This window comes from Eucalyptus grandis, chromosome 9 (genome assembly GCF_016545825.1).
Source record: "Eucalyptus grandis isolate ANBG69807.140 chromosome 9, ASM1654582v1, whole genome shotgun sequence".
NCBI classification, from domain to species: Eukaryota; Viridiplantae; Streptophyta; class Magnoliopsida; order Myrtales; family Myrtaceae; genus Eucalyptus; species Eucalyptus grandis.
The window spans coordinates 24,219,829-24,241,941 of NC_052620.1; the positions used below are offsets into that span (position 1 = coordinate 24,219,829).

The window sequence follows — 22,113 nt, forward strand, 5'->3', positions numbered from 1 at the left end:
AAGTGTACATGGAACAGCCACTGGCTTTATCGGTCCCTCATCGGCCAAACCATGTCCTGTTTACTCCACAAGTCTCTATATGGTCTTCGACAAGCACCAAGAGCTTGGTTTGATAAATTCAGCAAGTTTTTAATCGAAAATGGTTTCTTCGCAGCATGCCCGATCCATCGTTATTTGTTCTACATACAAATTCACATACAGTTCTCTTGCTCCTATATGTTGATGATATCATCTTGACTGGGAGTTCACCACATCTCTTAACTGATCTTATTCAAACTTAGTCTTGAGTTTCATATGAAAGATCTTGGGTATCTTCACTATTTTTTGGGTATTGAGGCCAAACGAACTTCACGTACTCTCTTTCGTGTCAAACTAAATATGCTATTGACTTGTTGAAACGAGCTTATATGGCCGACAGTAAACCGTCTCAACACCTCTCGCCTCTTCGATCAATCTCCATGGCCGACACTGCAAATCTACTTACAGATCCTATGGAATACAGAAGCTTGGTTGGTGCTCTTCAATACTTAACCATTACTCGACCAGATCTGGCATTTGCTACTAATCTTCTCTGTCAAAAGATGCAACAGCCTACTGTTGGAGATTTCCATCAGTTAAAAAGAGTACTTAGATATGTCAAAGGTACTATACATCTTGGAATCTATCTCCATTCTCAAAGTTCAGTACATCTCTATGGTTTCTCGATGCGGATTGGGCTGGTTGTCCAACAACACGACGTTCCACAACAGTTTTTGCACGTTTCTTGGATCCAATCTACTATCCTGGTCGGCCAAGAAGCAACCTTTGTTTCTAGATCTTCAACTCGCGAGTATCGTGCACTTGCTTCGACCACGGCCGAACTCACTGGATCACATTTGTGCTACGAGATATAGGGATTTCTCTTCAGCCACCTACTACTATATATTGTGACAACAAATCAGCAATTTCTCTCACCGCCAATCCAATATTACATGCTCGAACCAAGCACATTGAAGTTGACTTTCACTTTGTCCGTGAGAAAGTCTCTTCTGGATCTATTCGTATTCAGTATATTTCTACTCATCTACAATTAGTGATATATTTACCAAGTCTCTATCCCGCTTATCTCATCTTACTTTCGAACCAAATTGGGAATCGAATCTTTTACTCTTCCCAATTTGAGGGGGAATGTTAGAGAATCAAGATCGAAGCCAAGTCCGCAATATTGAGAAGTCAATCACAGGAGGTGAAGTCCTCGACAATTATAGATGTGGATCACCAGAAGGCAGTCAAGAAGCAAAAAGAGTTGAAGAAATTGATAACTCATGGATAATGAGTTTCATCAACGGTGGAGATCATACAGATGTCAAAGACACGGATTACCAAAGTCTCAAGATTGCTGAGTCTCAAGATTGCTGTTCTGTTTTGCTTAGCTGTAAAGTTTGTTAGCGAAAGTTAGTTAGTTTGTTTTTTCTAGTTGTTAGTCCTCTGTTTTCCGCATATATACAGAGAGGTATTGTAATCGGTTGATGATTATGGAGAACATCTTCTTTTGTTCAATTGAATGGAAATACAGAATCGAAAACTTCTTCACAGATCATCTACTGTCATTCTTCATCTTCATCTTCTGTATTCTTGATTCTATAAGTTCTCACCGGTTTTATCGGTTAACCGAATTGAACCGAACCACAAACCGATAAAAATCAAACCATTAAAAATTCGGTTCTTTTTCTGAGCCCAAATCAGCGAAAGTTGCAGGAGATGTCGTCTCTTACTCCTCCGAACGTGGGGGAAGGAGACTAGTTGCAGAGAGCCAGTCCATTTCGGTAGAGACTCGTTTGCTCTGTTTTTTTATCGCGAAACAGAGCAATGCGAGAGAGGGAGAATGTGATGCTAGGGACCAGAGCTGATGAGAGCAAGTAGAGCAAGTAGATCTCTGTGATCTGGCAATTGAATTATCTGAAAAAAGAAGAGAGTTGGAGAGAGAATATTTGCTTTGCAATGCAATATTGCTTCTGGGTCAAGCAAAGCAAAAGGGAAAAAGAAGGAAGACGGAGCTGGAAATGTCAGTGAACAGCTCGCTCAAAGGTCACTCCTCTACATCCGCCGAGTTCCAAAAAGTTTCTTCACCACCAATCAACGCCAGAATCCACTGATCACCATCTCTGACTACCAGCTTTCATCGTCGCATCCCTTAACTAAACACCGCGAGATCGGCCATAACAAGATGGGGGAAAACAGAGCATTAGTTTTTAGAGTTACAGAGGGTTCATTGAAAGATCTTTCTCATCGATTGCTCTCATTCTCATGTTTTCTTAGTCGATTCAATCACCGTAGCCCCCGTCGTCTTGATGCATTGCAGAGAGACCCACCAAAAAAAACGACATGGAAAAGAAGGGCCTGATCACAAATCCAATAGCTGAGCAAAATAAGACAAGTACTTATCGATGAAGATGGACGGACGAACTCTATCAAAGAAAAATGGAAGCTTTTTGGCTGCCGCTGCCCTCAAACGAAGATGACAAAAAAAAACGAAAACCAAAAACTAAAAATCAAAACCGAAAAACTGAACCGAACCAAACCGAACCGAAATTTGGGTTCGGGTCTCATTCAGTTTAGTTCGGTTCAATTTTCAAAAAAACCGAACCGTTAACACCCCTAGATTCCATCATCTCTTACACTTGCCAAAGCTACTCCCAAATACCAATATCATCTCACCCAAAATAGATAAACATGGTCTTTTTGAATCCCTTTGTTATTATATATGCTGCTCATTTCTACATGCACAGTGGGGCACATTTCCTTCTCGACCTCTCTGATGTGTGTCCTTTTTTTCCTAATTACAATGTCTTGAGTCTTACATTTGCATGCCAATTTCATGTCATAGGCAACATTGCTTGCTAGTGAATAGTATGGAAAAATATCCAACAAAATCATAATATCAATTCAGTCTTAAACTTTTTAATTTGATTAATTTAGTTCTCAATCTTTTCGCATTTTATTAATTAGATCCATCATGCCAATTTTAGCGAGAAATCATTAACGTGAACGTTAGCCATCTTCTGTGATGCTAGCCATCTTCTGTGACGCAGACAATGCTAACATTGACATTTTTAAATAAAATATTTTTTAATTTTGTTTTTTCTTTTCTTTTCTTTTCTTTTCTTTTCTTTTCTTTTCTTTTCTTTTAATCGTTGTTTATTCTTCTTCTTCTTCTTTTTTCCTCTCATTTTGGCAAGCAAAGGTCGTAGCCCTCGCCCGAGGCCTTCATGACCCTACCAAGGTGAGGGCTACAACCCTTGCCAAACAAAATGAAAGGGAAAAAAATAAAGAAAAATAATTAAAATTTTAATCTTAAGAAAAAAATAGTTCGCGTCAATATTAGTCGTGCCATATAGAATAATTGACAGTCACATGGATTCCATTGGCAACATGTATTAAGGTTTATGATTCAATTACCCTAATTGAAATGTTTAGAATTGAATTAGTACCAATGCAAGAAATTTAGGACTTCTTTGTTACTTTCCCCAAGAATGGTATGATAGGTCTTTCCATTCAACTTCAACCACGAAGTCTCTAGTGGAGGTTTCTCCTTTCTTTTGCTAGATTATTGTAACACATTGACACCTCGTGGAATAATTACCAAAAACCTTTTGAATTGATTGTACGAATACCAATTCAATCTTAAACTTTTTGATTTGGTCAATTAAATCTTAAACATTTTATAGTCATTCGATCAATTTTGATTGAAAAACATTAACGTAAATATCAACAATTCTACATGGCATGGATAGGGTTGAAGTGGACAATTTTATGTATTTAAAAATAATTATAACTTTTTATGATTTTTTTAATTTGTTCTTTTTTCTTTTTTTTTCTCTCTTCGAGGCTGGCCTCAATATATCCAAACCAAGCCTGAACCTATTTCATGATTTATGGATGGTTTGGACCGAACCTTCACCACCACCTTCACACCCTTATTCATAGGCCAACCCCTGAGTTTCCTCTCTAACTCAACGAGCCTAATCCATAGAGCTATCCATCTTCAAAGACAACAATTTAAGGTGAACAATTACTCAAAATGAATCTCGGATTAAGTCGAGTATGGGTCGGATAGCTAGAACTGTAAAGCATAGAATTGAGTTGAAACGGGTTAAATTAGTCAATTTAGGTTGGACCATTTGGATCCGATCCAAATTTAATATGATTCACTCGATTGACGAGCCTGCATGTGAACCCCATTGATAATACTCTTCTTTACCTAAATATAATATCGTGTAATAAAATCGTGGCTCCAAATCTCTTTAATCATACCCCATCTCATAACATCCCCACCTCATCATACATCATTTCTCTCTCCCTTCTTCTTCTCCTTCCTTGTTTTCTCTTTCTTTTCTAGTTCTGCAGAAAACTACTCGTGCAGCCTACACGGCTGATTGGCCATTTGCTACTACTCCCTTCTTAGGTCGGCTGGGTTCAAGTTGGGCCGAGGAGAAGAGCTGGACTTAGATACGAGTCTGACCTCACATCTAGGGGCGAGCCCCGATTACTATTTATTGTCTATTATTCTTTATCATGATGTATTTCCTTAATTTTTATTTTTTTTGTCATCCTATTCTATTCCTAGAATATACTCACTCTCAGACTTTTGCCCTGCCTCTTGTAGGGCCCAAGAATGTGAGGATTTGAACCCCTCACCTCCCCCTTCCATGTTGGAATGGTGACCACTGGAGCGAATCCCAGTGGTTTGTCTTTCCTTAATGACTCAGTTGTTTTCTTGTGTTTGGGAACATCTGGGTGGTCGAAACCCCTTATAAATGCTTCACATGTATCCTGACAGCAGCTTTCATAGCTAAACATCGCCCTTAACTTAATCGATACCGGGTGTACGTTTTCTCCCTCAAACACCAACGTTGACCCATTAAAAACACAAAAGATTTTGAAATTGAATTAACGTAGGCTAAATTCCCCAAAAGAAGTACTTAGAAGAGTTGCATTCATAATTTCGACAGTGTCGCTCATTATGCTTAGATTAAGTACTGCGTTCTTGTTTTTTTTTTTTTTTTTTTTTTTGGGTGCTTGGTTACGTAATAGGCATGCGGGATTTCTTAGGTTGTTAACCTTGCGAACCTGCCCACGCGATTCATGCGATGAGATACGAATGAACTAAAAGCGAAGAGCAACTATATTTTCACCTAAACCCGTTAACTTTTATCAGACATATCCCACGTCAATCACTCCATAATGCTGTCGGCATCGGCTCGAATCTTGTCGAGTGAGCAAAACTAACCAGAAAGACGAGGACAAACAACTCTACATATACACGCAAGCACTTCAGCAACTAACTTGATGAGTGAACTCCTAAATTGCTAATCCTCTGCTGTTTACTCCAACCTGGTTCTCCAACAATTTCCCTATGGCGTCCATTTTATCACGCCTCTTGTTGTCGCTGCTCGTTTTCTTCGTCACGGTCCAATCTCAGTCGATCATCAAAAGTCTACCTGGGTTTCCCGGCGATCTCCCCTTCAAGCTCGAAACCGGGTGAGTAATATGCCCATCCAACAGATAAGTCTTGCACTGCCGGTGAATGATATGGTTATTGAGCTATTAGTATATGACTATTAATGAAGGTACATTGGAGTCAGAGAATTTGACGACGTGCAGCTATTTTACTACTTCATCGAGTCGGAAAGGAGTCCAAAGGACGAGCCTCTGATGCTTTGGCTCACAGGAGGCCCCGGTTGTTCTAGCCTCTCCGGCCTCATCTACGAAATCGGTATGCTGAGTCCTCCATGCATGTCTGATGATCTCTGGTCTAGCTTAAACTCTTCTTGTGTTGTGGAAAAAAGGGAAAGTAGCAGTGATGGTGGTGAAGTTCAGTTCGATGTGAAGTCGCAAGTTGAAAATTCGGTAGACACGAGGTTGAATGTTAGCTTTCCTTTAGTAAGGTACAGAGTGGATAAAAATGTGACAGCTCATCCGCTCTTCGCGATTTTTCTCTGGGGAGCGAATCCTTTTTGTAAGCTTAAATGTAGCAGTACCTTCAAGATAAGATAAGATAAGCATGTGGGATCAGGACTTGTGATCATATATGATCAGAAGTTCATAAGAAAACAAAAAGATTAAACCCGAAATACTTGGATTTTGGACTGAATTTCTTGTTGTACATTGAATTAGATAAACCATATTCTGATGGACATGGAGGCATTGAGTCCTCACGTTCTAGGACTAGCAAAACAGGAAAATCAATCACAAAGCGGAAAGATGAAATTATGTGTAATGTTTCATGTTTTTCTATAGCTTACTATATCTCTTTATATTATGGAAAATGAATGTGCGACAGCACTTCCTCCTAGGACAGTGAGGGTGCAGCCACAACCACACGTATTTTCTACGAAACTGGACAAACTTCCTGGCAATTTTATTTTTTTTACTGAAGAGAAGTAACAGTGCAATTAGGCTAGCAATGATCATGATTTAATTCCAAATAGTAATCCCAATATATAATAACATATTTTTTGGAAAGAATGAATAAGTTTTTTTATCGAAAGAAAGAATAAATAAGTTAATTGTACAAGTAAAGATGGATTCAAGAGAGGCTAACAAGGGCTGTTATCTCCTAATCATTTGTTATCTAATGCAACTTTTAGTGATTGAATATTGCAACCTTATAATATTTTCACATCCCACCCCTCTCTTCCTAGTCGGATGTTCTCAATTTTTCCTATCTCGCCCATCCTAAAATTTACAAATTTTTACTTCACCTACTATTGTAGCGCATGAGAACGTTTATGTTTCTCATGGTTTCTGTTCTTTTGTTCCCCGGAACAAAAAGAACAAAACCCGTTTGATAACGCAAGTTGTTTTTCTATTCGGGAATACAAAGTTAGCCCGGGAATAGATTTGGAGCAGAAACGAGAAGCAAAAAAGTTGCTTCTTGTTCCGGGAATAATTTTTAGAAATAAGCTAATTTTCTTTTTTATTTTTCTTTTATTTCTCATTCTTGTCGTGGCCACCGTAAACCGCTTGAGCCACCGCCCATCGTCGGCCGCCGCCGCCGCGCCCGCCGGTCACCGGCCCCGCCGCTGCCGCCGGCCGCCGCACCAATCGCTGCCGCCGGTGCCGGCTGCAAGCCCAGCCGCCGGTGCCGCCGCAAGCCCATTGGCCGCCAACGACCACGGCCACCGAAGGCGGCTGGGCGGCCGTGGGAGGGGGCAACCGATGGGCTTGCGGGCGTTAGCGTCGGCGGTGACGGTGGGCGGCCAGCGGTCGTGCAAAGGCAGCGGTGGGTGGCGGCGGCGGCGACGGCGGCGATCTGTGAGCAAGAATAAAAAATGAATAAATACAAAAAGAAATTGTTGATTACCAAACACATTTATATTCTTTTTCTATTCCAAGAGTAGAAATTTTGTGTAGTTACTGCAAAACGGATTTTTTTACTCAGAAATTGTTCCCCAAACAAAAATAGAAAAGAACTATTTTGAAAAAAAAAAAAAAAAAAAAAAAAAAAAAAAAACAAAACAAAACAAAACAAAACAAAACAAAACAAAACTCTTCCCTGGAACAAAAGCGTTGTCATGCGCAGCCATAAGAAGCATGTACTCTAGAGAAACCCACAAAATTCTCAAAGAACAGTTAAAGTTGAAAATTATTTGAAGTTGACATTCAATTACTCTAGAGCACAACTATTTAACTGAAGTCGTTTGAACTGCCCGGGCATTTTCTTATTTTGGCTGTAAACCAATTATAAAAGAGCAAGAAACTACTTTTTTTAGCTTTGTCTTTTGGAATGCAAGGTCCTACATTGTTGCCAAATCAGTTGTTGTTTGGTAAGACTCCCGGAACACCCATTTATGTTCTTTTGTTCCTCAAAACAAAAATAGAACATAAATGTGTTTGGTGATTTTTTTGTTCTCTAGACAAATTATTCCTAGGAATAAATTTAGAATAGAAATAAGAAAAAAAAATTATTTATTGTTCTCAAGAACAACTCAAGAAACACGAAATAAGCTTTTTCTTCTTTTCTTTTCTTCATTTTCTTTTATTTCTTTCTCTTATTCTCTTCTTCCTCTAGCCGGTCACCAGCCTCGACGATGGCCGGCGGCCTCACTAGAGCCTTGCTAGCCCCCAGCGAGGTCACCTCGAGCTCGTCAACCCCCGGCGAGGCCCTTTCCCCCCAAGCCTCACCGTGGCTAAGCGAGGCTCATCGGCCATCGCGAGATCGGCAAAGCACCTAGCTCCTCCGAGGCCGGCAACCTCGCTGACCCTCATCTAGCCGTCGCCAACCGACCATGGCCAAGGCTGGCCACCGGCTAGAGGAAGGAGAATAAAAAGCAAAAAGAAAAGAAAAATGTAATAAAATTATTAATAAATTAAAAGAAATTTTAAGTCACAAAAATATTTGAGTCGTACCAAATGGATTTTTGTTCTTGGAATATAAATTTTATATAATTACTAAACGTCTTAAAATGCTTAGAAATTGTTTCCGAGAACAGAAATAGAAAAAAATGTTTTTGAAAAAAAAAAAAATTATTCTCAGAAACATAAACATTACCGTACGTACCGAATTAGTGCTTGATGGATTATCCAAGTCAGCTCCTTTTCTTTTCAAGTAGCCAATTTCCTTGTTGCAAAGTAGGCATTCAGTGAAGCACCGTCTTTAGCTGGAGCGAGGGTGTCCGTTAGCTTAGCAATGCTCCACCATTACCATGAAGAATGTCTTTTGTTCTTAGGTCCCTTAAATTTCAACTACAAGAACTCGAGTGGGAACAGGCCAACCTTCCTGCTGAATCCATATTCATGGACCAAGGTACGAGACGTTGAGCGATGTCTATGCATGCTTCGCTTGACCACGGTCGGTTCGCACACAGAGCTTCATCTATCACCTAAATTCTTCAGGTCGCAAACATAATCTTTCTGGACCAACCTGTCGGCGCTGGATTCTCGTACTCAACTACTCAAGAAGGTTATTACTCTGGCGACTTGAGATCAGCTGCCGAAACGTATCAGTTCCTGCGTAAGGTTAGATGAAACACCAATCTTCCTTTCCCAAGTGACAGATTTATTCACTTTGGATCGAGCTTTTTGACTCTCTGGAGCTGGCCCAAAAAGAATTCATGATGCTCTTCTTTGGGCTTGTTACTTCATTTGGCTAACCAGATGGGCCTCTTGGAGGGGGCCCTCACCTAACTTGGTGAATTCCTCCTGTTCATTAAATTCCGTTCCATCAAGCGACTGTGCTTCAGCCAAGCGCATAGTCGTGCCATCAGTTTCCTTTTAACATCATTTTCCGATGATCGACACAGTGCCTTGTGGGTCATCCCCAGTTTATGTCCAACCCGCTTTACATAGGCGGCGACTCTTATTCAGGCATGACGCTCCCCATCATCGTCACGGAAATCGTTAATGGTAACTTGAGCTCATGAAATATTGTCTTTCTAGTTTAGTTGAAAGGGGTCGATTGATCTTCAAAAGGTAAAAATGGATATCGGTTTCATTAGAATCTTACCCTTGTTTCCTAAATGATGTGATGTCTCAAATTTTTCTAGGCAATGAAGTTGGACATCTTCCGCCACTAAACATCAAGGTCTACATGCATTTACTAGTATAAAACATGTTAAACTCAAAAGTTTTATGATTGTCAAATGACATTTTTGTTTCACGAATCCAGGGATACCTGCTTGGCAATCCCTTGACAGATGTTCTTTACGACTTGAATTCTAGGGTTGTATTCACGCATCGAAAAGCGCTCATATCAAACGAAATCTATGAGGTGAATTCCACTTGAGTTTTTATTTGATTTTCCATCCAATGTCTTTTGTTGGTTCCCCTTTACTTGCAATGGCTGATGAAGAAGCATTTGAATACCAAATGAAATTCAAGTCGGCCAAGAACAACTGTAAGGGCGAATACATGCATGTCGATCCGGAAAACGTGGACTGTGGAGTTGATCTTCAATCTGTTGTCAAGGTAAATATGATTGCATTGGCGCATCTATGTAAGAGTACCCATTTACACGATCATTAGCGATTTGTCAATTCATTCTCCTATTTGACAGTGTATTGAGAAGATATTCAATGCCCATATATTGGAACCAAAGTGCGGTACACTGAATCCAACACCGAATTTCCTGAAATGGGATCGACGAATTCTCGGGGATGGCGGCTCAGAGATCAACCCCTTAGCATTGCTCGAATCTCCCGGACCGTGGTGCCGAGTAAATGCATTGGCCCTCTTTTAGATTGTATTTAGAAGCATTGACGACTGTTTCAAGTGAAGCAAATTTCGCTGTGCAGAACTATGACTACCTCTATTGCTACGTATGGGCTAACGACAAGACTGTTCAAAAGGCGCTCCACATTCGAGAGGTATTGCATTGTTGAGTGCTGGAATTAATATGTGTTGCCAATCCGATTGTTTCTTGGTCATCTTGCTCTCTCCTGTTCGCACGACCAGGGGACTAAAACAGAGTGGATAAGGTGCAACGAGAGCTCATCTTACGCTCATGATGTCATTAAATCCACCGATTATCATCAAAATCTCACCGAGAAAAAACTCCGAGCCCTTATCTACAGGTACAGGAATGAGGAAAGCATGACATTGCGATTCATGTGATATGATATCGAAATAATGTGATGTAAGCCGGATTAGTTATAGTCTGTGATGTTGCAGCGGAGATCACGACATGGTTGTTCCATATATCGGCACAATGGCATGGATCGAAACTTTAAATCTCTCTCTCTCCACTGATTGGGAGGCCTGGTTCGTGGATGGTCAAGTCGCCGGGTTAGTATGTCTGCAAACACATGTATATGCACGATTTTCTGCTGTTCTTGACCAAACCTCACCCGAAATTTGCATTTCTTATTCTGAATTGCAGGTACACCCAGCAATACGAGCATGACAACTATGAGTTGACATATGCAACCGTCAAGGTACAAAATCATTCCCAATTGGATATTTGGTAAAGATACTGTAGAGGTTTAATTCATTGAATGATGTTGGATGTGGTGGACTATATCGATCGCGTTGCAGAAAACTCTCTCATGTTCCAAGTGTTTCTGTACAGGGCGCCGGTCATACAGCTCCAGAATACAAGCCCAAGGAGACTCTAGCCATGATATACAGATGGTTCGCTCATTACCCTCTCTAGCTCTCATCCACTCATGCTGAAGCTCCCAAAATGAGACTAGTAAGCTGCAATATATGTAAGGAGGGTTCTGCTGGATGTCACTCAATCGCATCAGTTCTTCAAATGAACTGTGCGACCGTAACATCGCGGGAGAAATCAAAAAAACATGTTCGATTTCTCGTACCATTTCAGGTTGAGATATTTCTAAGGCCAGTCGTGAATAAGAATGGAGCACGTTTATGACATGAACAAGCAGTGAGCATCCCTATCGAATTGTGGGGCCTGTCCACGACCTAAACTTCACGGGTCAAGACGCCACCAATTTTTCAAACCCCTCGCTACTATTAGGATGTGTACGCAGGTGCATCGACTGCCGACGCCATCTTTTCTGTACATCGCAAATGAATATGATTGTCATTCATCTCTACTCGATGGAACACTTTTCCAAGTTCAGATGATTCTTAACGTGCAACTTGTGCATTTATCTCATAATCTCTTAGCCATCGTCTATGGGACCCAAAAAGAGATTAAGCAGAATAGAACGGACAAATCCATAGGATCAAACGAAACTTTAGCGAAAAATTTGAACATATTATGCCAATTTGATAATGCGATATTATGTCTGTCTTGTTTTTAAGTAAATCTTGCCATGTGCACTGTAAAATTGAAAGTTCAACTTGGATTTTGATCCTATCCTAAAACTACTCTTGCTCATCAAGTAGTGATAGATCCCAAATTTTGCAAATTGATGTCATTCAACTTTCGTGGGCATCTCATTAAAAATCACGCCTCAATAAGACATAAACAGAAACACGAGTAGATGCTCAAACACGACATTGTTTTGCACATAACAATGTGCAAAGCCGAATCTATCCCCCTGTGGTGTTGATCTCCGCACATAAGATCGTTTGTAACCTCCCTGCGCATCCCATGAGATTGTCCTAAATTTTCAGTTTTATCTTTCTGGTCATGCTTGCCATGGTAGTCAGTTATAGAAATTGTCCTAATCCTGACTAAAACGCTTCAAAGCAGCGACAAACCCTTGTTGGCTCTTCCGCTCTCCAATCAAGATATAAACCACGTGGCTCCAAATCAATTTCTCTCGTGCTGGAATTCGAACCCCCATTCCAAATCTGCTTTCATGCATGGTACCGGCTCTTCTTGGAAAGTTAGCTACAATGTCCCCTAATTACATGATCAAATTAGTCAAATCCCATAATCTTACCATTGCCCGTAGTATATTATCTCTCATTATCTTCTCCCTCTAGTACGTTGCTCTAATCAGATGCAGGCCCCTGGACAATGAATGCTCGAACTGCTACCTGAATAAGGGATTTCCCCAGATATGAGATATGTAGTTGAAGGAGATCTTCGGACGCATTCATTCATTGAAGATTGCCAAATGGAAAGTTAGATGGACGTAGACTTCGAATGGGTCTAATTACTATATCTAGGGCTTCCACTGTTGAAAGACCCACCAAACTATCGTCGCTCCCAACTTAGACCAACAGCTCCATCATCGTACACATCTTTAGAGCGGCTGCTATTTCAATCTTTGACCGAGACCATGAAGTATTATATCCACACACGACCTTTTTAAAAAAAACCCTAACGAGACAAAACCCATGTGAGTCCTACCATCCTCTCTTCCATTAACATAGCATTTCTACCGACTTGTCTCCAGGGTCCCTTGGGTTTCTGTTCAGGTTTCTTTAAACCTTATTCATTTTCAGTGCGCCCCGTAGAATTACTTAGGCTCCAACAGTCTCTCTCCTCGGCCGCCACGAGAAATGGCAGTGAACAAGCGTTCGAGTCGGAGAACGACGGGGACGGCGACAGCGAAGAACTTTCTCGGGTTTGTGCTGCTGCTTGTCCTCAGGATCAACGCATTTGCAGCGGCCAGCACCATCGTTGAATATCTACCTGGGTATTCAGGGAGGCTCCCGTTTAAGCTTGAAACTGGGTGAGTTACAGCTTCTATTCTTGCGGCATTTGCGTCTCGTCACATCCATTCAGTTATCGCTAGTGAGCTTGTAGCAGGTCGCCCTCCTGCTATACATTTTTCTTTGTTGAAACTGAGTTTGTATGGGGTACAATGTTGATGAACTAGCTACGTGAGCGTTGGGGACATCGACGAGATCGAGCTGTTCTACTACTTCATCGAATCCGAGAGGAACCCGGTCAAAGACCCTCTTCTGCTTTGGCTCACCGGCGGCCCCGGTTGCTCTGGTTTCTCCGGCCTGGTCTTCGAAATCGGTGCGCCTTACTAAATCTCCTGTCAATGATTTTCACCCAGACCCATTGATCAAAGGTCATTAATGTCCGATAGGTACCAAAGTCCTAAATCTATTGTAAGGATTTCAATTCAATCATAAACTTTTCAAATTTATTAATATAATCCTAAATCTTCACACAAAACATTCCAACCAATTTGGTGCTAGAAATTACTAACACGATGATCCATAAATTGCTCACGTCAACATGCCAAGACTTAGGATTACATTATGGTTAGCACTAATGGGATAATTATCCCAAAAATTGGGGTAGCAATTAAGTTCGTCTCAAGGGTGAACGAGTTTGTGAACATTGTGCCACCAAACAATCCTAGAATCTTGTTGGAGGCCAGTCAACGAGAAAGGTGCTTGCCAAACTTGACGGACCGTTAAAGTGCTTGATTAAGTTCACACTGCTCATCCTAGGCACCCCCAAAGGTGTAGCATTCAACAGTATTCGATTAGATATGTCCATGTAAATCTCAATTTCCGGCCCACGTTGCTGTTACGAGGAATTTCAATGTCGTCTTTACGTAAATTTGACGCGGTTGAATGTTTTGTACCATACATTCAGATGCATTGTGTGGATCGATTTTCTCTTCGCAGGACCTTTAACTTTTGACTATGCGTCGTTCAACGGGAGCTCACCCACATTGCTTTCGAACCCTGAGTCGTGGACACAGGTGCCTTGTATTCAATCGCTTGAACAAGCATTATTGAGTTTAATTTGGGGACGTTCTTCTGGTTTTCTTAATTTCCGCAAAATGCGTGATAAATCTGCAGATAGCCAACATTATATTCCTAGACGCGCCAGTCGGCACCGGTTTCGCTTACTCGACCACCCAAGAGGGTTACTACACCTCAGACACTAAGTCAGCTAAGGACATATACAAGTTCCTCCGGAAGGTCAGTTTTTTGCTCTCTACTTTTGGACAAGTTAATCTCAGAACACACAAGTTCAGCAAGAACTTGACATTGATGAATGAGAACTCTGACGAAAAAAAGAAGTTGGTGTACAATGCAGTGGATCCAGGGCCACCCCAAGTTCAGCAAGAACCCACTTTACATAGCCGGCGACTCGTATTCCGGCAAGATCGTTCCGCAAGTCACTCTTCTAGCATCGAAAGGTAAGATTATAATCGAGTCTTGCCCTCGACCTTATGAATGTGCCACAACCTGAGACTTTTCCGATTTCTTCGTTCTGAAGTACAAAATTCTTCCCAAGTTTTACTTAGCTTTTTCTGTTCTTGCCCATTTCGACGATGTTTCAGGGATTACAGCTGGAGAAAAGCCAACCCTGTATCTCCAAGTACACCTCACCGCGACTCGTTATCGCTTACGTATCAAGCTTAACTCCATGAAAAAAAATGGAATTAACACACTTTCGTTGCTGTTAAAATGAAATCAGGGGTACATGCTGGGCAATCCAGTGACAGATTTGGACTCGGATCAGAACTCGAGGGTCGAATATCAGTACCGGGTATCATTTTTATCGACCGAACTTTACGAAGTACGTACAGCTCGCTCACTTCCTATTGCTTCTCTCGGTCTAGTTTTGAATTTCCAATGACCGATCCTGTGGTTTTCTTTTCTTTCTCCATCAGTCAGCCATAGAGAATTGCAATGGGAACTACATCGACCCAGACCCAGAGAATTCTGCATGCGTGGAAGATGTTCGACAAATCGCAGAGGTCCTTTACACCATGGATTCTTCTTTCCTTTCTTTTGTTTCGATTTGAGTGGCTTTTTCCAAAGAGTCATGCATGAGTTTCATTGAATCTTCTCTTGTCGCTGCAGTGCACGTTGAAGATATGCGATGCGGCGATATTGGAACCCAAGTGCAGCTACGCGAAGCCGAGATCGAAGGAGATGGGGCTCAACTGGGGAAGCAAATTCTTCGACGACGACATGCCTTTGGACTTGCTCCGATCACCATCCAAGAAACGGCCGGAAAACTGGTGTCGAGTAATGCCACAGCACCCTCAAACATTCACATGATCTCGTAGGAGCTCAGTGTTTATCGCATAAGAACTCTTGTGTTCCCTTGCAGAACGAGAACTACGTGCTTTCTTACGTCTGGGCCAACGATCAATCCGTCCAGGATGCTCTTCACATCCGCAACGTAAGCTGTTCCGAGAATCGCAAACTCGAATTCAAAACAATGTTGTTGTTCATTTCCTAGAAGCGAACACGAGGAGTGAAATTCTTGTGATGGGCAGGGGACGATTCCAGATTGGACGAGATGCAACAAGAGCCTGGCTTACGAAGATGATCTCAACTCCACGGTCCCTTATCACTACGAGCTCATCGAAGCTGGTTACCGAGCTCTGGTCTACAGGTATTTTCTTTCTGATTCCGGAGGCGATTATTCTGATTGAAATTCTATTGACAACGCCCTTTTTCCATATGGAAAAAAAAAATTTCGCAGCGGAGATCACGACATGTTGATCCCGTACGTGGCCACGGAGAAATGGATCCATTCTCTGAACATGACCGTCGTGGACGACTGGAGACCCTGGTTCGTCGACGGCCAGATTGCCGGGTCAGTCTCTCTCGATCGATACATGAACCGCCCGTGTTTTTTTCGTGGGTTCGAACTCGTGTGTGATGATCTCGGGTTCGATCGACAGGTACACGTTCAAGTCCACCATAAATCTTGGAGACGGCATGGCCTATGCAACTGTAAAGGTAAGGAGACAATAAATTTCAGCTGGAAAAGTTAGGTGAATTTGAATTTGGAGAATTGAATGGAATTTTGCAATTTCGGCTGGACGACAGGGGGCGGGTCACACGGCTCCAGAATACAAGCCCAGGCAGTGCTTGGAAATGGCGGACAGATGGCTGTCTCATTACCCCTTGTGATGCGGTCTGCGGTCTGCGGTCTTGGGCTGGGCCTTCGTGTCGGAATCCAAGAAAAAACATGATGTGGGCCTCGGTCGGAAGAAGTTGAGAGACGGCGTAAAATATATTTTGCTTTTTTTACTTTTCTTTTTTTTTTTGTTCCGGTCCCGATTGATTTTATTAAATTATCTAATAACAAAAATAATATTCTTGGTACCACCATCTCGGTGGCCGCGATAATTTGGGCTCCCTCTCCCTCACAAAGGAAAGGAGTTCGAATCCCCTCACGGTCGCTTAGGGTCTTAAATGAGACACTGGGGTGGTGGGTCCACCCGCTTATATGTTCCCTCTAGGTTTAGACTATCGGCTGTATGGAGTTTCTAAGTCATCAAAAAAAAAAAAAATCTTGGTTTGCTCATATCTCCTCCTCCTCTGGCCAACATGTACTTGACTCGACTTGCGTGCTCGGAAGTCGAAACTTTAATTCCATTTCAACGGAGTATTAGGTATCTTGTAGGGGTCGACTCGAGTTAATATTAAAAAACAGCTGACATCAAGCCCAAAATCTGGGCACACCCAAACCGGTCCATGAAATAGCTACTGAATTTATCGAATGTGAGGAGTGTGACAATACCATCGCCCATAGGCCCTTTCAATGAAATGCTTGGTATAGAGTTTAAGCAGAGGAACACATGACCCTTGGCCATAATCGATTGACTCGAAACATGCACAAGTGTCGAAAACTGAATTAAGGAAGATCCACTGATTGGAGATAACTATAGCTAATTAATGGAGAGAAGTTACATATCATCTCTTAGAGTAGTAGGCAAATCAAGGTTATTAGAAATCATGGAGGAGACGAGAATGCATAGTGGAATAACCCATTTAAAAATATAAGCAACAATCATCATAAAACATATTCGCAAGCAATCAAGACATGAAAAATCACAAAGACCATATCAAATTTTGAAGACACTGGTCATTCATGATTAATTGATTTAGAGTAGATTTTGTTTGAGTTTGAATTTAGAATTCGAATCAAATCAAATTTTGGAATTTCAATACTTATCTTCGATTATAAATGTTTTGTAATCGTATATCTTAAATTTTATTTATTTAACTTCTCGATGCATTCCAAATCCAGTAATCCTATCATGTTCACTTTTAGTCGACATGCAAACATACACGAAATCTAAGAACGTAAGCTACCATTCTAATCCAATAATAGCTCTGTGCAATTCCGTTATTTTATTTTTTTGCCAATTTGCATTCTGTCTACGCATTATTGCACTAGTTTGACCTCTACAAAATCCTCCAGACGTCAAGGCATATTGGATTCCGTTTACTCTTCGATCGGAAGTCAAATTCGACACCCTAAATTCCTCACCGACGTCATAAGAACTCGGGTTTTCAAGGCCGACATGGTGGTTCTACATACGTGGGCATGTCCAAAAGTAGAAACTTGCATGTCCATTTATATATTTTATGTACCATGATTTTTGGCAAGAACCAAGATAAAAATCCGATCGACCGACCGGGCGATGTTGCTTCGCTGAGGTTGACTGGCCGAGCCATGAGGAGCGCCCACCCCACTCCCCGCCCAAGTCCGCCCCGCCCGACGACCCGGAACCCGACCCCGCCCGACCCGCCCAGCACCCGCCGCTCTCCGCCGCCGGAGCCCTCCGCAAGAAGGGCACCAGCGTCCGGGCTTGGCTGCTGCTCGACTCCACCGGGCAGGCCCAGGTGGTGGAGGCCGGCAAGCACGCCATCATGCGCCGGACCGGCCTCCCCGCCCGCGATCTCCGGATCTTGGACCCGCTCCTCTCGTACCCTTCCACGATCCTCGGCCGGGAGCGGGCGATCGTCATCAATCTGGAGCACATCAAGGCCATCATCACCGCGCAGGAGGTCTTGCTGCTGAACTCGAGGGACCCCTCCGTGACGCCCTTCGTGGAGGAGCTGCAGAGGCGGCTCGCGCGCCATTTCCACGCCACCACCAAAGCCCAGGTGCTTTGTTTCTTGAATTTTTTTCCTCGATTCCGGTGTCAATTCTGTAACTTTTCGCTGTTTCTTTGGGGTTCTTGAAGTTTCTCTTGATGATGGGATGGCATAATTTGAGAGCCACCGAGGTCCTCTTCACGGCGGGTGTTGTCCGTTTCGAAGTGTTTATGGGTGTGCGTGATGTCGGTTTTATGATTGTTCAAGACTCGTGGGTGGCCGTCTGGCGTCTGACTATATCACTTCAGTGTGCGGCCAAGGCCAATGCTTAGCTTAGCAAGTTACTTTGTGTTTGAAAGTTTATGCTAGTATGTTTAGTTCTTGTAAATGATTGGTACAATATTACTGGTAAGATTTCGGTTGTGCAGCTTGTATCAGCTCACGATTAGCTTTTTCACGGTTTTAAGCTTCTCCTTGTCACTGAATGACATGCCTCATTGCGCTGCTGACCGATCGACTCTTTTTACCACCTTGATAGGTTTCCCAGTTAGTGAGATGGGCTTAAGTTTAGAGATCATTTGAATTGCAAATTCTGCATTTTTGTAGTCATGTTGCTCTCTCTTTACAGGAAGGGAATGCTGATGATTCGAGATGGACTAATCTGTATGATTTAGAAGAGCCACAGTCGAGGGCTGTTAGCCCTGGAAATTCTCCTGTAGGCTTTTCACAATTAGAAGGTCAGGAAGAAGAAGAAGGAGAAGGTAAGATGAATGGGAAACAAGCCCTTGAGAATCGAGAGGGGCTGAAAGTTCCTCCATTTGAGTTTGTTGCACTGGAGGCATGCTTGGAGGCTGCTTGCAGCTGCTTGGAAATTGAAGTAAATTCTCAGCTTCGTAAATCTGATGTTCTTGCTTTTTTCTTTTCCCGTGGAAACTGCAGTTCTCTTTTGTTTGGTTATCACAATTCGAACTTCTTCTTTGTGAAAATTAGGCGAAGACATTGGAGCAAGAGGCTCATCCAGCTTTAGATAAGCTCACTTCAAAGATTAGTACTCTCAATTTGGAGCGAGTTCGTCAAATTAAAAGTCGCTTGGTTGCCATAACTGGACGTGTTCAAAAGGTCAGCTGGTGCAGAGTCTGTGATCAATGTTTCACCGATCTATTCTTTTTTATCTTCCACCATATGCATTGTGTGGTCTTGCTGATTTTTCTGTATGAGTAAACCCAAGACCATGGAGTAGGACTTGTAAGCCGTACTATTTGAGCACACCTGTCGCAAGAAGTCTTAAAGGGCAAAGCTTAGAAAGACCTAGAAGAATACCTTAAAATACAATGAATGAGCTGTTGCTTCATTGCTAAGGATATATGCTGACTCAGAGCTCTCCGTGAGTGAGATTTTTGTGCCTAATGAATGCATGGTTCTGGAAGAAAACAGTGTTGTATATTGGATGTGGATAATCCACCTATTTCAAAAACACTTGTACACAAGTAAAGATGTGAAAATTTTCAGGTCATTGCAAATGATCTACCCCTTCTCCTTCACAAATATTTGAAGCATATCTAAGATAATCATGCCAGATAACCACCACCATTTCTGAAAATGTAGGGTAATTGAAATAGAATTTTGTTGTGGTTTTTGTGGCTCATCAATTAACATTTGCACTCTAATACATTTCGTCATATAGTTTGACACAAGTGGTTAAAGAGCATCTGACTAAAAAATCTAATAACAACCACCTGCTCTTGTGAATTGTGACTGCTCCTTTTGAGCTGTGGGTGACATAAACAGATGGCTGAAATTTATCTTTTCTATCTTTTTTTTTTTTTTTTTTTTTTTTTGGGGGGTTCATTTAGTTTGCATCTTATTTTACCTCTGATTGACCTGCATAACACAGACAATTCATTTTATATGAGTACTTGAAATGTAAGACTATTGTCATTTGAGTGTGGAGTGTATGTTTTTTTATCTCCAGGTGAGGGATGAATTGGAACACCTTCTTGATGATGATGAAGATATGGCCGAGATGTACTTGACAGAAAAGTTGGTTCAACAACAGCTTGAAAGTTCTTCGGCTTCCTCGATAAATGAGAAAGAGGGAATAGATGATGAAGTTCTTCAATCTGAAATGGAAGATAGGTATTTGAAAATGTATTTTGTCGTGTTTGTTTCGAACGTCATTTGTGATAGTTGCTTGCCTTTAAGTGTTTGTTTCTTTGCCTCAGGGTTCCTGCTGAGATTTCTTTGGACGCTAATGGAAGTTCCACTTATGAGGGTGATATGCCAAACATTGTCAATCCCCGGGATCATTTGTTTGGCGCCCCTAACATGCTTGGTAGAGACAGCCATGGAACACATACCAGTACCATTCATAGTGCTGTAAGCAAGCAGCTTGATGTGGAGGAGCTTGAGATGCTGTTAGAGGCTTACTTTGTGCAAATTGATGGTACATTAAACAAATTATCCACGGTAATGGACATGAAGTGTTGTTTATATTCCTATTGTGAATGTCTTTATCTATACCAAATGGGCAGGCACTAGCCTGCCCTAGCCCACCTAGTGATTAGGTCTAACTCATACCTATCCCAAAATAGAAGAAATATGGCTCCAAAGAAATTGCGTTCTTTTTTGGTAATAAGGCCCTGTTTGTCTCGTAACAGTTTTCCAGATTTACTGATTTCATTTCCATTTGAGAATGGAAACAGTCCAACTAATGGGTTTGGTGGCATTTTAAATCGTATTGAAACAAACAAAACTATTCTGAAAATTGAATTTAAGGTAGGAAATGACTTTTGATATTTTCATTCCAAGAATGAAAAAGAAGGGCATTTGAAAAACCGGAAGAAAACCCTCTTTCATAAGTTTGATGGATTGTAAACATACTTATCTGCACTGTTATTTTTCCTCTAAAGGATATTTTCCCAAACAAGTCTTCAAGAAATCTAAAAACTCAATTCTTTTAGGAACACTTTCTAGAACCAAATGGCCCTAAGTAGAAATGAAATATCTCATGTTTCTGCTCCTCACTTCCTATTCATATTAATGATAGAATTTTCCCATGTCATATTTTATAAGAAATGTGAATTCTTTTGGTGCGGTTTATGTACTACCTTCTCTCTTCATTTCTTGACTTTCTTGTTATCGCTTTTGTTGTCCCTTTGAAGCTGAGGGAGTATGTCGATGACACGGAGGACTACATCAACATAATGTTAGATGACAAACAGAACCATCTGCTGCAAATGGGGGTTGTGTTGACAACTGCAACCCTAGTGGTGAGTGCTTTTGTGGTCATGGCAGGACTTTTCGGCATGAACATCCAAATCGAGCTCTTTGAAAAGGATAAAACAGGTCCAGAAGCATTTTTTTGGACTGTCGGCGGTGGCGCAACTGGCAGCCTTTTCCTTTACATCATTGCTATTGCTTGGTGCAAGCACAAGCGATTGCTGGAATAACATTCCCTCCGTTGCCCCTCCCAAATAACAGTCATTAAGTGTGGTACTACAAGACAGTATCCAGGTGTGTATAGCAATGTTCTGTTATCAGTCAAGAGTGTTGCGTTATAGCCAATAATATCTCATTAATGGCTTTTGTTGACATGGTTCAAATCTTGAAAACTTCCTTGGGAACTCTCTTTGCCAAACTTGGCGAGTTGCAGAATGTATTTTAAAGAAACATGGAATATCATTTGCCTGAGCTGTTGATCGGGTTATATTTATGATTTGGTAGTTGGTGTCTCCACCTAATTGACGATTAGGGGCCGGTATTCAGACTTTAAATTTGCTTTTCTAGATATTTTATCAATGTAACTTGGCAGATTCGCATCAGTTATTTCGAGTATTATTTAGTTGCTTGGCTAGGTAGTGTCATTGTTTTGATCGTGATGTGAATGACAGTAGCGGTGGCTACGAACCACGGTGTCAGGGGTTCAAATCCCTCCTCGCCGTGAATGACAGT

The 22,113-nt window shown here is 41.6% G+C and overlaps 3 protein-coding genes across 5 annotated transcripts; all 3 read left to right on the plus strand.

Moving 5' to 3' along the window:
• The first annotated feature begins 5,188 nt into the window (after positions 1-5,188).
• On the plus strand, positions 5,189-11,359 carry LOC104429759 (serine carboxypeptidase-like 7). 3 transcript variants are annotated; one of them, XM_039302253.1, is made up of 14 exons: positions 5,191-5,520; positions 5,610-5,755; positions 8,712-8,788; positions 8,878-9,000; positions 9,285-9,387; positions 9,528-9,565; positions 9,650-9,751; positions 9,862-9,948; positions 10,037-10,195; positions 10,275-10,346; positions 10,435-10,553; positions 10,651-10,764; positions 10,859-10,913; positions 11,048-11,359. In XM_039302253.1, the coding sequence occupies exons 1-14, from the start codon at positions 5,396-5,398 to the stop codon at positions 11,129-11,131; spliced, it is 1,404 nt and encodes a 467-aa protein (XP_039158187.1). In that variant the 5' UTR covers positions 5,191-5,395; the 3' UTR covers positions 11,132-11,359. The 3 variants fall into 3 exon arrangements, with proteins under 3 accessions (XP_039158189.1, XP_039158187.1, XP_039158188.1); XM_039302255.1 differs by lacking the exons at positions 10,859-10,913; positions 11,048-11,359 and having other exon boundaries at positions 5,189-5,520; positions 10,636-10,758; XM_039302254.1 differs by lacking the exons at positions 9,285-9,387; positions 9,528-9,565.
• A 1,355-nt stretch (positions 11,360-12,714) lies between these two features.
• On the plus strand, positions 12,715-16,440 carry LOC104418648 (serine carboxypeptidase-like 18). The gene is made up of 14 exons (XM_010030045.3): positions 12,715-13,073; positions 13,221-13,366; positions 13,990-14,066; positions 14,167-14,289; positions 14,408-14,510; positions 14,655-14,692; positions 14,792-14,893; positions 14,988-15,074; positions 15,181-15,348; positions 15,434-15,505; positions 15,603-15,721; positions 15,812-15,925; positions 16,014-16,071; positions 16,162-16,440. The coding sequence occupies exons 1-14, from the start codon at positions 12,901-12,903 to the stop codon at positions 16,243-16,245; spliced, it is 1,464 nt and encodes a 487-aa protein (XP_010028347.2). The 5' UTR covers positions 12,715-12,900; the 3' UTR covers positions 16,246-16,440.
• A 1,302-nt stretch (positions 16,441-17,742) lies between these two features.
• Positions 17,743-22,003, plus strand: LOC104418649 (magnesium transporter MRS2-3; the record flags this gene model as incomplete). The annotated part of the gene is made up of 6 exons (XM_039302460.1): positions 17,743-18,231; positions 18,791-19,039; positions 19,153-19,281; positions 20,135-20,298; positions 20,385-20,628; positions 21,324-22,003. Coding segments are annotated over 6 exons (1,563 nt in total), but the record flags the coding sequence as incomplete, so codon positions are not given.
• Positions 22,004-22,113: the final 110 nt, after the last annotated feature.

What these genes read in the sequence shown, in the direction of transcription:
- LOC104429759 (XM_039302253.1), top strand. Translation starts at nt 5,396, where the DNA reads ATGGCGTCCATTTTATCACGCCTCTTGTTGTCGCTGCTCGTTTTCTTC. An exon ending in CTCCCGGACCGTGGTGCCGA is followed by an intron (nt 10,196 to 10,274) that starts GTAAATGCATTG and finishes TTCGCTGTGCAG; the next exon opens with AACTATGACTACCTCTATTG. An exon ending in CTCCGAGCCCTTATCTACAG is followed by an intron (nt 10,554 to 10,650) that starts GTACAGGAATGA and finishes GTGATGTTGCAG; the next exon opens with CGGAGATCACGACATGGTTG.
- LOC104418648 (XM_010030045.3), top strand. Translation starts at nt 12,901, where the DNA reads ATGGCAGTGAACAAGCGTTCGAGTCGGAGAACGACGGGGACGGCGACA. An exon ending in TATCGACCGAACTTTACGAA is followed by an intron (nt 14,894 to 14,987) that starts GTACGTACAGCT and finishes TTTCTCCATCAG; the next exon opens with TCAGCCATAGAGAATTGCAA. An exon ending in TGGCCTATGCAACTGTAAAG is followed by an intron (nt 16,072 to 16,161) that starts GTAAGGAGACAA and finishes GCTGGACGACAG; the next exon opens with GGGGCGGGTCACACGGCTCC.